This window comes from Sorex fumeus, unplaced genomic scaffold (assembly GCF_029834395.1).
Source record: "Sorex fumeus unplaced genomic scaffold, SorFum_2.1 ptg000035l, whole genome shotgun sequence".
In the NCBI taxonomy this organism is placed as follows: domain Eukaryota; kingdom Metazoa; phylum Chordata; class Mammalia; order Eulipotyphla; family Soricidae; genus Sorex; species Sorex fumeus.
The window spans coordinates 12,893,074-12,906,410 of record NW_026606092.1 but is presented as its reverse complement, the minus strand read 5'-3'; the positions used below and the strand labels follow the sequence as shown (position 1 = coordinate 12,906,410).

The following is a 13,337-nucleotide window of genomic DNA, read 5'->3' as shown; positions in this document are numbered from 1 at the left end:
AATAGAGAAGTTCCCATGGACACCTCTCTTAGAATGAATCTGTGACATATTCACGAATGTCTCTGTGCCACACACTGGCCTTACCTCATTAAGGATCTCTGAAGCTCGTTTTGCCTTTTCCATTTCTAAGGACCCAAAAGGCACCCAGCCACAGCCTTTCATCCAACTGTTGTAGTCAGCTTTGTATTCAACCTAAAAACCAAGAAGACAGTTATATTTCCTTGTTCAGCACCACCTTTATTCATAAAATTATTAACCTTTTACCCAAAACTATTGTCTTTAAATTTTCTGACTAATTTCATCACTCCATAAATTCAAGTTATTTTTAATGTTTCCTTGGTGAGAGATTTTAGGATCACTTTTTGTCATTCTTATGTTATGTTTCACCCTTATTTCCATCTAAATGAAAGAATATGGAACTCTAAAGCCCTTCTGGACAAATGCCACATTCAAAGCTGTATCTCAAGGAATAAATAAAATTGCTACATGCAGACAAATATGAAATATTTTTGTCACTTGAATGCTAAGTAGTGTGCTAGAAATTTGGACTGAAAACCACATTGAAGGCAAACAATTCTGTTTGTTTTCAGATTAAATAAAAATCCACATTACATGTACTGTTTGCTTCCCATCCCCTCCTGTGTAATGATTAGCTTAGGCATGTTTCTACATTAGCTTATTATATATCAGGGATCAAATGCAAGAATTCATATGTGCAACACAAGCACTCTATCACTGATCCACTTTCATGACCTTTGAAAGTGCAATGATGCATTTTAAAAGAGTTGCATTCATTGACTGATTTACAGGAAGCAGTTATCATTTAAAATCAGTCCTGTCTGGGGGACAGTTACATGATGCTACTAAAATGATGAGTTATACTTGCTGTCTGACAATAAGTGGTTCCAAATGTTTATAGGCTCTATACAAAACTTACATTTTTATTCTTTAGTGTGTGGGCCTTTTAATTAGAATAAAAAATTAAGAAGCCATTTGAGAGGCTTATGTTTCATTTAGAGGAAAGTAAATAATAAACAAATAAATAAGATAAAAATGTATTGAATGATAAAATTGTACAGCTACTATAAAAATAGTGTGACGATTCCTCAAAAAAATTAAAAATAGGTAGAATATTGAATGCCTAAAATTCTGGCATCTTAAATATTAAATTATTTTATAAATTTTAATGAATAAATAAAAGAAAAAATTAAAATATTATTTGCTATCTGATCAAGCTATAAGATCAACTATTATAAGATCAAGCAATTTCACTCAAATGAATTAAAAACAAAATCTCCAAGATATATTTATATACCCATGTTCAAAGGAACATTTTTTTTTGTTTTTTGGGCCATACACAGCACTGCTCAGGGGTTACTCCTGGCTCTGCTCAAAAATTATGCCTGGTGGTGCTTTGGGTACCATTTGGGATGCCAGGGATCGAACCCAGGCTGGGCACATGCAAGGTAAGTGCCCTACCAGCAGCAATATCCCTCTAGCCCTAAGGCAACATTTTTAATACTAGACAAAAAGAAATAGTTCAAATATCCACTAACAGATGGATGGAAAACAAAACAACTTATACTCACAAAGAAATGACATTTGATATAAAAGAGGGAAAAAAGTCTCATTCATGCTAAAACAGCAATAAACCCTGAAGACAATTTGCTAAGTGAAATAATACCACATATGTCCACTTATATGTGGTCTCTTGGGTTGTTCACTTATAGACACAGAAAGCAGAAAGTTCCCAAGGGCAGAGGGGAGGAGAAACTGAAAAACTATTTTTAATGTTTTAGAAGTTTCACTTTTGTAAGATGAAATGTTGCAAAAAGTTACAATTTCAATGGGAATGTAATTGACTATGACTGATCGGTACACTTAAACTAGTAAAAAATGATGAGTGTAATGTTATACACATTTTACCACATTAAAAAATAGTAATCCAGGAAAAAAAACAGTAATCCAGAGGCTGGAGTGGTAGCACAGCGGGTAGGGCATTTGCCTTGTACGCAGCCAAACTGGGTTCAATTCCCAGCATCCCATTATGGTCCCCCGAGCACTGCCAGGAGTAATTCCTGAGTGCATGAGCCAGGAGTAACCCCTGTGCAAGGCCGGGTATGACCCCAAAATAAAAAAAATGGTAATTGGAATAAAGTACTCAATTGTATACCTCAAACAAATTAACTTTCTTCAAAATGTTTTGATTTGCAAAAAATTGTCTACAGTAAAAGATGAAATTTTCTCTTCACTCAACATAGAAATCCACATAAAATTGGTTGACAATAATGTGATAATTATGAGAATAATAAAATTATGGCTAAAATGGAAGTGAATATTCATTGATAACCCACCAGGGAGAAGCACTGGGACTAAGTATTTTGGATGTATTGAAATCCTCAAAGCAATTCTTTGTCTCATTCAAGTTTTACAAAGGGGGTTCTAGACTCAGCAAGACTGACAACTTTCCCAGTGGGGATCAGATCCAAGAGTCTCTGACTGTGAAGGATAAGTGCTTCCACAAGCACCTGGGTGAAATGTAACTTCCTACGTTTAAATAACACTGCAAATACAACAGAGAACTGCCAAAACATCATTGATCATTTTTTCACTTCCTACTTTCAAGAGAGAACATCAAGAAAATCTAGTTACTCACATCGCTCTGCAATGCATAAGCCTTCTTGGCGAGGTCCACGTTGATGCTATCGGGAGGGAAGCTGTAATTGTGTAAGACGTGCTTGTAGTCCACGTCACTGACCATTGCCTGACACTTCTTAGCCTGAGTGACCTGCAGCATATCTAGAGGTGCTGTGTAGATGGTTTTTGACTTTTCATAGTCTTTACGATATTCACGCTGTAAACAAGAAATTGCTAATATTACCACAGACCCTCACTTAGCTTCCAGAAAAGTACAGAGATCTCTAACCAGTCATAAATAAAAGTTAAAGAAACATCCAAAAATATAAGTAATTACTGTTTCCTAAAATTCAATGTTACATATCAAACCTATCCAAAATCAAACAAGGAAAGATTTTTTCAGACCTCTACAGTCAAAGAGTAACTGTCAGATCGTGAAAATGAGTCACAGCTTCTGCTTCAATCAGGGATAGGTTCTTAAACAAAGTAGTTTAAGACCACTAGCAAAGGCTTCTCTTCTTTCTTTTTTAAAAAATTTTATTGAATCACCGTGAGCAAGGCTTATTTTCACTAACCTAGTCTTCCAACAAAAATGGTGGGTTTTAGCACCCAAAAGGAGAGATAGAACAAAAGGGAGTGCCGGCACCTGCCACAGAGGCAGGGTCGGGGGGTGGGAGGGATACTGGAATTGGTGCGGGTGGGGAATGGGCACTGGTGGTGGGATGTGTACCCGATCATTGTATAAATGAAACCCAAACACAACAACTTGTAAGTCTACAACTGTGCCTCATGGTGTTTCACTAATAAAACAAAAACAAACAAACAAAAAAATGGTGGTTTTTTTGATGGTTTGGGTTTTTTTTTTGTTTGTTTGTTTGCTTTTGTTTTTGTTTTTGGGCTCAGGGGTTACTCCTGGCTCTGCACTCAAGAATCACTCCTGGCAGTGCACAAGGGACTGTATGGGATGCCAGGGATCAAACCTGGGTCAGCTGTGAGCAAGGCAAGTGCTCACCTACTGCATTATCTCTCCAACCCCAAGAAGTATTTTTAATCAACAATAATCATATGAGAACCATTCTATATGCCTGATCCTATAAAATGACTTCTACATAAATTCACCTGACTTCTTCACTTTTCCAAAGTATCTTTAAATGGATAGTCACTGATTTTTTTTCAGCCTCACTATTCTACTTTTGACTGTGGACAAGTCCCACTGAGAATGAAGAGTTTTTCATTCGAGTTTAATTTTGGCACCAATTTAAAAGACGCTTCTGACTGCAGTAGTTATAAGATCTCAAAGGAGAAAAGTTTGTGAAACTGAACCATTAAAATAACCTTGGCTCTAACTTACAGTGTTCTCTTAAACCAAATGTCCTGACTGGGCCTCAGAAGGCTCATTCACTGGCTGGATTTCTGGAATGGTTAGGCGGGGGCTAATTGGGTCAAAGTTTCAGCTTCATCATGTCCACTCACCAATTACCTTAATGAAGGCAAGAGTTCGACCCAGAGGCCTTAGGAAAATTCTAAGCCCATTTTGTCTTCCCACAATCACATTAAGTGTTAAAGATAGTGACTGAGGCTGCATGCATAAATGTGAGTCATAAATCTATGATAGACAGCCCTTTGTTAAATAGTTCCACCTTTTAACTTTCTTAGGCAGTATGATCTGTCTTCTAGAATTTTGTGGGTAGTCACTTTTACTAAATAAGTCTATTACTTAATTTTAAACTATATATCCTAGTTTATGAAGATAAAATATGACAACATTCTAATAGCATGCAAGAATACCAAATAAATTAATATAATTTGTCTTTATTTAAAAATAAACTGATTAGACAATATTGCAAAAGCAGGTAGTGCATGTGTTTTGACTAAATTTTTAAATCTTTTTTTTTCATGTTCATATCGCTCATATAAAATGTTTTTGAAGACCCAAAGGACTTTCAATTTTCATTTTTAAGAGAAGTATTTTCTATATTTGCTGATTACCATTTGGAAATATTATGCAAGAATGATTCATCTATTTTAGCAGCAATATCAATAAATGAACAGGGTTTTGTTGAACAATAATATGTCTAATATTCCAAGGTATCCTTTGATAGAATGAAAAGCACAGATAAAGATACAAGTGCTATCAGCTGGCAGCTATACTCTTCTTAAACTGAGCATAGAAAAAGAAATAGTAAACAAGATAGTGCTTTATATATATGAGCACTCTATATCCTATATTGACATAAATCAGTAGGAAGATAGTAGGAAAAAGTATTGAACTGATATTCAATTGCTACGGATTGTGTAATACATACAAATGAGTTTTAAAGGTCATGTATTAATTATTATATGAAGACAGTTAAATTCTAAGTAAATGATACAAATACTATTTCATTGTGAAAAGTTAATAATTTCTTTTTACAAGGGAGTCCCTGAAAATGCAGTGCATATTGTAATCTGCAGTGATAGATGGTTCCATATGCCTAAAACAGTAACAAGAAGTCTCACAATGGAGACATTGCTGGTGCCCCCGCTCGAGCAAATTGATAAATAACAGGAGGTCATGGAACTACAGTGCTCCATGGAGCCTACAAGATGTAGAATATTTTACTAGAACAAGGGCCAATGCTAATTAATCTGGTGAGTAAAAAGTGAAAACTGTACCAAGATTTTTATATAGGAATCAGGATTCTTTCAAAATAAAAAGTTTCATAACCATTATTTTAAGAGCTACTTTTTCAATTACAAGAAAATGTGGAAACTTCCAGTGATACTTTCCAAAAGGTAACAAGAATTACAATCCTACTCTAATAAGTGTTAGTATCCACAGTTGAAAAACTGAAATGACATGAATTATAGATCATAATCTCTCTCCAGTGTGAGAGTTTTAGAATCCGAGGAACCCTACTTGTCAAATGTTCCCTAGCAATTTGCTGTTGTAAATATGAAAAAGCCATGGATTTGAAATCCTTTGATATGTCACTGTCATGGGTCCTACAAGCAGGATGCCATCTCGGAAACAAGACAGATTGAGCAAACACTCACGTCGCTCTGGTTTTTAGCCGTCTTCAAAGAGTGCAGCATCTTGGGATCATCGTTAATACTGAGCGCACCGATCATTTTCCCTTTGTTTTTCTCATAGTCTCTCTTGTACATCACCTGAAAAAACAACACCCCTGTGAGATACCACCTACCAGAACACATGGCTGAGGGTCCCCTGAACCCTGGTCTCACTCACATCACTAGTGTTCTTGCTGTTGGCTTTGGCTGCCAGCAGAGGTATGGCATCCATTTTAATGTCGAACTTCTTAGCCTTGCTCTTCTCCCAGTCTTGTTTATAAATATTCTGGACAGAAAAAAATATTCAACAAGAGATTAATAAGCACAAGGTATAATAAAAATTCATCTGGGGAAAAAAGTAAAAAGTTAATTATATCTATATAATACACTCACAGTCATGTAGCATAAAAGGAGGTTTTGGTCAAGGAAGAACCCACATACAACTGGAATCCCTATATAAAGCTCTTAGCTGTAGATAAGATTTTTAGATGATATTATCTAGATTCTTATTATCTTATTATCTCATTCTTATTATCTTATTATCCCATATCTTATTATCATATCTTATTATCTCATAGACATCTTATTATCTCATTCTTACTTTGGACAAACTGGCAGGCAACCGAATGTAAACTGCTCACACTGCAGAGTCTGGCAAACTCCCTGTGGCGTACTCAATGTGCCAAATACCAGTCACAATGATGAGTCTCATTCTTCTAACCCTGAAAGCGCCTTGAATATGGAACTTTTTAAAAAATCTCAGGGCTAGGATGAAGGAGACGTTACTGGGGCCTGCTCGAGGCAATTGACGAACAACAGGATGGTCGTGATCGTGATTGTGATCATCTAGATTCATGCCATTGCACTCTATGAAGTTCACACAGTGAACACAATTCAGTTGTGCTAAATGATACTGTGACTATTTGATTTATCCACTTCTTCCCCTCCTACCCTAACCATATTATTTATTGTTCTTTGAATACATACACGAATATAGAATACAGCATAGAATTTACTATGAACTTTCTGACAAAACTGCTATTCCTCATATGTAAAAGCTAATATTAAACGACTACTTGGAAAAAGTAAAACAGACATTTACACAGTAGAAATCCTGCAAAACTCTAGGAATCTATGGAATTGAGGGGCTGTTTGTGATACTAACAGAGAACACAGTAAATGAAATCTGATAACAGGTTAAAATTAAAAGTTGAAAACATCTAAGCCTTAAAAGCCACACTAGTAATTTGATAACAACCTGATAACCAGGTTGTTATAAAATCTGTTACCCAGGTTAAAATTGAAAGTTGAAAACATCTAGGCCTTAAAAGCTACACTTGTAATTTGATAATAACCTCAATAATTATATATTTGCACATCTCCTACTCTTGTCTTCTGTTTTGTTTGAGGACCATACCTGGTGATGCTCAGGGAAACTCCTCCCTCCGTGCTGAAGTAATTACACAATTCTAGAGTTTGAACCCAGTATTCCCATATGCAAAGCAGACAATTGACCAATTGTGCTATCTCAACTGAGCCCTTTATCTGATCTCTTTAAGCACTGGTGTTGCCTCTTTGCAAGTACAGACAGAAGTGAGTTTCTGTGGGTTTTGTACTTACATCACTCAGGTTATAGGCATTGACTTTGTGTTGGATAAACTCTGGAGCATCTGCTGGTACATTACACTTGAACTTCTCGCCTTCGTGTTTTGCTTTATAATTCAGCTGAAAAAAGAGCACAGGATCACCAAACTGATTCTGGCAGGAACTTCCTTAAAAATGTGTAGGAAAACATGCGTATCTAATTCATTATCACCCTTTTTAGAAAATGTCTGCCAAAAAGTAAACACTTGAGTCCAAATCTAGTACAAGAATTGTGGTACAGGGGGCTGGAGCAATAGCACAGCGGGTAGGGTGTTTGCCTTGCACATGGCCGACCTGGGTTCGAGTCCCAGCATCCCATATGGTCCCCCGAGCACTGCCAGGAGTGATTCCTGAGTGCAAAGCCAGAAGTAACCCCTGAGCATCACCGGGTATGACCCAAATGGAAAAAAAAAGAACTGTGGTAAACAAAACTTTGGGTTGTTATTTTGTAAATGTTGTTATATATATGATTTATATGTGACTATTGATTTACTCATTTCTTCCCCTTCTGCCCTAACCATAGTATATAACAAATAAGTTATAAATATATATATGAAAATATAATTTGTTTTAAATTTCTAGATTATACCTTGAGATCATGACATCTATAAAGTTACAAAGTTTTATAACCAAAGCACTAGTAAATGTAGTAAAATAGCAAAAACAAAAGTAACTCTCAGTAAAATACTAGAACAGTATAAAATATATGCAAATTATTAACTCATAGAATTATAAACACAAAATATGACATTGAATATTAGAAAGATGATATTAGGCAAAAGGAAAAGATGGTGGCTGTTAAATTTTAGAGTTAAAGGCAAATTCACAAGATTGAACAGAGCTGATTATGCAATAAGCAACTCCAAAGGGAAATCTAACCAGGGCAACGAGAGGAGTACACAGGCCCTAGAAATAGCACTGCGTTTCTCTGCAACTTGCCACATTCAATTGTGTTAGTGAAGTTGATATTTGACTGATCTTTCTTGGTGCTACAAATATGTCTGTGTGCAGTTTGCACATTGTCCCCATGTTTGGGTACATAGCAGGTGCTCTAGGTTCCTCTACATCCCAAATTGTGCACATTAAATTAACAGCAGATGTAGATTGTCCCAGTCTGTCCGAGTATAACTATGTGTTAGTGTGCCCTGAGATGCAAAGACATCCTATCCAGAATTGGTTCTTTCCTTGTTCTGTGAGGTGGTTTTGTTCACCAACAGCCCTGATGTGGAATAAGAGCAATGGAAAGTGAATGAATGAATGCAAATTGTTGTTTAATATTAGAAACATATGGAAGTCATTCAAGTTTGGTGGTGTTTTCTGTAATCAGAAATATGATGAAGGAACTTAACTCTATTATTTATATTGATTAGCTCATGGTAAAATTGGTCCCATTAGATATATTTTGATTTAAAGCCATAGTACAACTACTTATTGAGAAAAGTGAGGATCCATTAGACTATGTTTTTCTTTCCTAGGATGCACGTGTTCACACCTTAACACTGATATATAGTCCTACCCACCCCAACTTGGTACTTTGTTGACATCACCTAGGAGCTTACTAGAGAGTCAAAATAGTGACTCCCTCCACTATTCTGACTCAAAATCCACATTCTTTTTTTTAAAACATGGGAGCTATTTATTGGAAATTCAAATCAGATAACTTACATTTTACACAGAACAACAATAGTGATCTCCCAGGTTCAGAGAGAGGTAAAAAAAAAAATTTTAACTTTTATTAGTGAAACACCATGAGGTACAGTTGTAGACTAACAAATTTTTGTGCTTGGGTTTCAGTTATACAATGATTGAGTACCTATCCCTCCCCCAGTGCCCATTCTCCACCACCAATGATCCCAGTATCCCTCTCTCCAATCCCCCCCTCATCCCACCCCGCCTCTGTGGCTGGGCATTTACTTTTGTTCTCTCTCTCTCCTTTTGGGTGTTGTGGTTTGCAGAAGAGGCATTGAGTGGCAATCATGTTCGGTCTATAGTCTACTTTCAGCATGCATCTCCCATCCTGGGAGGATCCTCCCAGCACCCTTTACTTGGTGCTCCCTTCTCTATCTGAGCTGCCTTTTCCCCTAGCATGTGCGGCTGGCCTCCAAATCCACATTCTAACAGGACCACTGGTGACCCACAAAGCCATGAGTATTTGAGAAGCACTGTTGCTCTTCCTCAAATCTAGCATGGCAGTCTGGTCTGTTCCCCGCCTTCTTTAACCACCCAAGCAGTCACTCTCTCATATGAACCTATTTCAGTTCTTCACAATCATCTTATGATCATTTTCTGATTATTGATGCCCATATTGTTTCTGTGCTCTTTTAATTTTGTAAAATCTTTGTGAGCAAACCGAAGAAAGGGAAGTGTTTGCCCTGTTAACTACCCAATTTGATGTATTTGTTGTGTTTGACAATTGTGAAGATGCCAGGAAGTTTTAATCTGAATTCTCTTTAGTATGTGACAGATACTAATGAGCAAATTCACGTTAAGGTCCCTAAGTAATTGAATAATTACTATTAGTATGAGTGTTGGGCACTCTTTTGCTTGAAGTGACAATTCAATCTAATAACTTCATTTGCATTTTATTTTATAAATCTTTTTTAAAATGATGTGATAATAGCTGAGGCTGTAAAGTTTAAGCTTGCAATCCTTGTCTTTCAATCAAGCACTCTGGGTTACCCATGCATGCATAAATAATGACACTTACGTCACTAAGCTGTTTTGTGTTGAGTTGGGCTTGCAGTAATACAGGAGAATCAGTAACAACCGTGAATTTTGTTTTATCTGGATGGACTTTGTAGGTGTGCTAAAAAAAAGATGTTTTTTAATTAAATTTTATAATTCAACTTTATATTGTTCATATGTACCTACTATATAAGAAAATCCTTCTAGTCAAAAATAAAGCTTATTTTGTTCCTAAAAACTTGATTACTCTGTTCTCACCACCATTCTGTCTCTCTCACTTTCTCTTTCTCTCTTCATCCCCTCTCTGCATCTCTCCTCATCTATCTTTCTGAACTTGTTTCTAAACTGTTTTTCTTACTACAATTCGCCGATCAAATTAACCTTCTCCCTTGTTTGTGCAGTGGCTCTCCACTGAACTTGTCATTTGATCAAATTGTATTTTGGCTTTTGAGGCTCACACTAGAGAATATACCCCCTTATTTATCTCCTATCAATTCACTTTTGACCACTGGCCCATTTCTACTATCTGCCTCATCTTTCCAAGGCTAGACCAGGGAAGACAGTCCCAAGGGCTGGAGCACATGCTTTGCTGAGTTTGGTCCTTTACTTCATTGCCACCCAGCCATGGCAGGATTCTGAGCAGCACACTATGAGGAATGCTCCAAACCAAATCCTTAAATGCCAAGCTTTTTCTCTCCTTAGGCTGTTCTTCCTGCTTCTTTCTCTGACCTGGGCATACCCACTTATTTCTTCCTTAGATGGTCCTTGATCACTTGTCCTATAGTCCTATGCCATCTCTCTCCCATGTCATCCTATGTTAATCCAGGAGCAACATTCCAAGTTTGTTGACTGTTATCTTTTTGCTTACATGGATGCTACTAGCTAACTCTCTCCTTCAAATGCAGACTGAACATGAGGCAACCCACTTTATTCCTTGTCTTTCCCAGCACCAAGGACAGCGTCAGACACAGTTTGTCCCCATACGCCAATTTGCATACCTTACGATATCCAAAGTTCCCCCCTTTCTTAAAGTTCTGTGTAAATAAACTAATGGAAACAATGACTTATAAAACTGTAAATTATTCTGTAACAAATAATGCTTCTGCAACAGTAATTTTTGGGGCCCTCAATTCTACCCCCAAGTTCAATTTTTTTATTTACATTTCCTAACCACTAGATGTTAGCATTTAAACACCCGCTAAATTTACCACTAGGTGGCACAAGAATTCCAAGCCCCATCTCCAGAATCCAGGGCAGCTCACTTACATCTTTGCACTGGTCTAGCTTCTTGATTGCTTCATATTCTTGCGTTATTGTCTGAGGGAAATAGCATTTCCCTCTATCTTCTTCATATTCTGCTTTGTAATTTTTCTATAATAAGAAAGAACAAAATTAGTTTCTGATTGTTACTGCTCAGAGTGCCCCTGTGAGGCTCAAACAATTATCTTCAAACTTACATCACTGTTTTGAGCTGAGACTTTCATGCAATGCATTTCATATGGGTCCTCAAAGCTGCCTATGTAATGCCCCAAGACATTCTGGACATAAGAATCTTTATATTTAGCCTGGAAAAGAAAACACATGTGACTCAAACAGACAATGATTTTTCTAGCAGTAGGAAAGCCCTCCATCTCCAGGATAATCAAGGTATTTCAAACCTCACTGAAGGCCTTCAGCAGAGTGTCCAGCTGATATTTGGGGGTCTCACAGTAATTCATGCTCTTTGCCTTGGTTTTCTCATAATTTTCTTTGTATAATCTCTGCAAAAACAAACATAGAAAAAAGATCGAAAGGTACATCTCTTGGTGAAAAAAAAAGTGATTTGTGCCATTGCTATAATTTAACCCAAAGAATAATTTTAAGTGTTTATTTTCCACAAAGCAACAGTATAAAGGATCATGTTTTGCATAGCCTCGTTAATTAATAACCATACAGATGTTTGTTACTTATTCTAGTATTCTATATCTGAATATATCAGGACACATGGTTACTGCTGTCCAAAGCAGCTATTTTTCATTTGGCTTTGGGGGTTCAGGGGAGTGGGGCTACTCCAGGTTTGTTGCTTGGAGTTCTGCTCCTGGGCATGTTCAAGGGATCATGTAGTGTCAAGGCCAGAACCCTGGCCTAGCAAGAAACTTTTTTGTGTGTGTTTAAAGCAAGATAATTTTTTGTTTCCAACTATTGCATGAAACTTATTTAGAAAGATGTGAGGGGGAAAAAAGAGGAAGAACATAATCAAGAGAGAAAAAAGGCTTCCCCAGAATAGAAAAAGCAGGCAAAGAGACATAGATACAAGTGACGAGATATCTGTTCGAGAACACGAACTTGAAGAGCAGGCACCAAATAATTTATTGTCGATGCTGTTTGGGGCCAGACCCAGTGATGCTCAGGACTTACTCCTGGCTCTGTACCCAGGAATCATTCCTGGAGGACTTGAGGGGCCTTATGGGATGCCAGGGATGACATCAGGGTTGGTCACATGCAGGGCTAACACATTACCCACTGTACTAACTCTCTGGCCCCAACCAGCATCTTTTTGGCATAAAAATAATCCTTTCCACTTGGTGCATTTGAAAGAAAGTGAACTTCAAAGAACTGACACAACATGAGATAAAAGTATAAGATGAACTTTTGATACTCAGGCACAGTTCTATATAAAAGTATTTAGCATTTGATGAAAACACATATTATAGCCACTCTGGAAGCTGGATTTTATTATTAAAACTAAAAATTTACTTTACAGAAAAAATACTGGAAAATATTTATTATATAAATATATTAAATTGTTTTCTTTTTTCTACATTTTTAATTATTATAGGAGTACTCTCAGTGGTTCTGGTGTAGTGGTTCTTTTATAATTGTTGTAGGGGCCAAACCAGTGGGGCTTGGGGAGGCTGATCTGGATGCTTGGGATTGAACACTGGGAAGGTGCTATAACCATGAGAGCCACACCCTGGACCAGCTCTAGTTTTTAATCCTTCCATATAAAAAATGCCATAGCATACCCATTAAAAAATAGGGATATTTGCAAATGATACAGAGTGGAGAACATTTCTTAGTTGCTATGAACTGGAAAATCAATTTATTTTATTTTTATAAGCATTTTACAGTCTTTATATTTATAGTGAAAGCAATATTTTTATAAAATCAAATGCTCTGTTTTTGAGGTTATACTTTCCTACAAGTTCTTCCTACTTAATGTATCTTTCGCCTGGTTTTCTCACTTCTTTTCAAATTTTTCTGTATGCATTCTTGCAGCACTTCTTGATTCAGGTCATGGCATGGAATGAATATATGTTTATATATAATGAGATACTGTG

The 13,337-nt window shown here is 36.7% G+C and overlaps 1 protein-coding gene across 1 annotated transcript in view; it reads right to left on the bottom strand.

Annotated features, from left to right (window-relative positions):
* The window catches only part of NEB (nebulin), a 234,600-nt gene that overhangs the window by 181,237 nt on the left and 40,026 nt on the right, over positions 1–13,337 (bottom strand). The window contains exons 21-29 of the mRNA XM_056117623.1: positions 11,676–11,777; positions 11,475–11,582; positions 11,284–11,388; positions 10,040–10,138; positions 7,309–7,413; positions 5,867–5,974; positions 5,674–5,787; positions 2,657–2,854; positions 85–192 (exon numbers count right to left, since the gene is read on the bottom strand). Of these exons, the coding sequence (XP_055973598.1) occupies positions 85–192; positions 2,657–2,854; positions 5,674–5,787; positions 5,867–5,974; positions 7,309–7,413; positions 10,040–10,138; positions 11,284–11,388; positions 11,475–11,582; positions 11,676–11,777 (1,047 nt within the window). The remainder of the gene's footprint in view (positions 1–84; positions 193–2,656; positions 2,855–5,673; positions 5,788–5,866; positions 5,975–7,308; positions 7,414–10,039; positions 10,139–11,283; positions 11,389–11,474; positions 11,583–11,675; positions 11,778–13,337) is intronic.